Here is a 1,921-nt window from a genome sequence, read left to right as displayed (position 1 = left end):
GGTGGGTCCGGGGGCTGCGGGTAGGGAGTGGGGGGCACTGGTGGGGCTGGGGGGGTAGGGGTTGCAGGTTGGGAGTGAGGGGCACTGGCAGAGCAGGGGGCTGCGAGTCAGGAGTGAGGGGCACCAGCAGGGTGGTGGGGGGCACAGGGTTTTGCTGACCCTATGGGGCTCTCAGCTCTGGCCCTGGTCCTTGCTCCCCCTCAGGGGCCCTGATGGCTCCCGGCCAGAGCAGCATTGTTCCTTCTGCCCCCACGGCCGCAGGACCCAGGAGAGGAGCCAAGGCGAGGCACTGCCAGCTGGCCGGGGGCCTGCAGCCCCGGGTGGGGGGAGGGGAGTGGGGTGCAGGGCAGAGCACCCTGGGGGCACCCGGTACTTCCCAGGACCCAACCATGAGCTCCCACCCCCACACTGGGCCCATGGTGCCCACTCTCCCCAATGCCAGGGGGCCGGGTTGGGCCCTAGAGCTGACAGTGCTGCTGCAGGGAGCCACAGGGGCGCTCTGGGGTGCCCCACCTCTGGGACACTCATTTGCATAGATTTGCATAGATCTACAACATTTGCATAGATGCACACACCTGCATGTTTTGGCAAACAGCTGCATAAAAGTGCATTGTGCATATATTTGCGTGCCCATGCATGTATTTGGATATATTTACATGCTTTGCTTGCGGCTGCAGGGATTGGCATGTGCTGCCACCTGCCAGCCATACCCACGTGCAGTCCCGTGCAATCATTTACATACAAGTGAATATATTTGCATATATTGCCAACCCACCGCTGGGCGTGCTTACATTTATTTCTGTGAACTTACGTGCATTGGCATGCATCTGCATACGTTACTGTGTATGCCTGCAGTCATTTGTATACATTGATGTTCATTTGCATGTATTTGCATATGTTGCTGACTGGCCTAGCGTGCTCACTCTCAGGCCATTACATGCCTTTGTGTGTATCTGCCTGCGTTGCCGACCCTCCCACCCTGCTTGCATGCTTGTTTTGCATCAATTTGCATAAACAGTATTGATTTGCGTGCATGGTTGACCTGCCTGCCATGCTCACCTGTGTTCATTTGCACATATTTGCATATGACTGCATGTTTCTGCATGCATTGCTGGCTGTGCCCGCCTGCCCCATGTGCATGGAGTTGCATGCGTGTGCCCACAGCCGAGTGCCCCTGTGCCCAACTCCCGCGCTGTGCTCACTTGCAGCTGTCGACTTGCTGGAGGCACTGACTGCGTCGCGTGCCATCCCTGGTGTCTCGCCGGCCCCAGGCCCCACGCCGGGCACCCCAGCCTGGCGCTTCGGGCGCCGCACACCGCACTTGACACTGCCACGGGCCTACGCCGTGTTCGTGCTGGCCAGCGCCCCCCGTGCCCTGGGCTTCCACGCCGTGGCCCGCCAGAGCCCACGCTCCCAGGGCACACTGCTGGCACTGCTCTCGCCCACGGCCCGCAGCCCACTGCTGCACCTGGCTTCTAGTGCACGGGGCGATGAGCTGCGTTTTGACTACCGCGCTGCACCCAGTGGCCACCCCGCCTCCCTGGTCTTCCCTGGTGGCAGCCCCTTCGCCGGTGGCCGCTGGGTCCGGCTGGCACTCAGCCTGGCACCACACCGCCTGGCGCTCTACGTGGACTGCCGGCCCGCCGTGGTGCTGGGCCAGGATGGGCACCGGCCCCGGCTCAGCTTCCACCTGCCCCTCGACCTGCAGATCGCCTTTGCCAGCTTACCCGGGGACGCCGACTCTAAGTTCCTGGTGAGCCCCATGCCTGCCCTCTGCCTCGGTGCCAGCTGCATTGCCAGGGCCCATCCCTGAGCCCTGGGCCTGGCCCCTCCGGACGGGGGGCTTCTGCCTGGACCCCCACGCACCTCCCCCCCAAGCCTCCTCCACCACTGGGGCTCCCAGCTCTGCCCGTGCCCCCAA

The 1,921-nt window shown here is 63.1% G+C and overlaps 1 protein-coding gene across 1 annotated transcript in view; it reads left to right on the top strand.

Moving 5' to 3' along the window:
* LOC112551886 (kielin/chordin-like protein) overlaps positions 1-1,813 on the top strand; it is a 9,341-nt gene extending 7,528 nt beyond the window's left edge. The window contains exon 3 of the mRNA XM_025215430.1: positions 1,209-1,813. Within this exon, the coding sequence (XP_025071215.1) occupies positions 1,209-1,813 (605 nt within the window). The remainder of the gene's footprint in view (positions 1-1,208) is intronic.
* The last annotated feature ends 108 nt before the right edge of the window (positions 1,814-1,921 follow it).

This window comes from Alligator sinensis, unplaced genomic scaffold, assembly GCF_000455745.1.
Source record: "Alligator sinensis unplaced genomic scaffold, ASM45574v1 scaffold1083_1, whole genome shotgun sequence".
NCBI classification, from domain to species: Eukaryota; Metazoa; Chordata; order Crocodylia; family Alligatoridae; genus Alligator; species Alligator sinensis.
The sequence above is the reverse complement of the archived record's forward strand: the minus strand, read 5'-3'. Positions and strand labels throughout refer to the sequence as shown.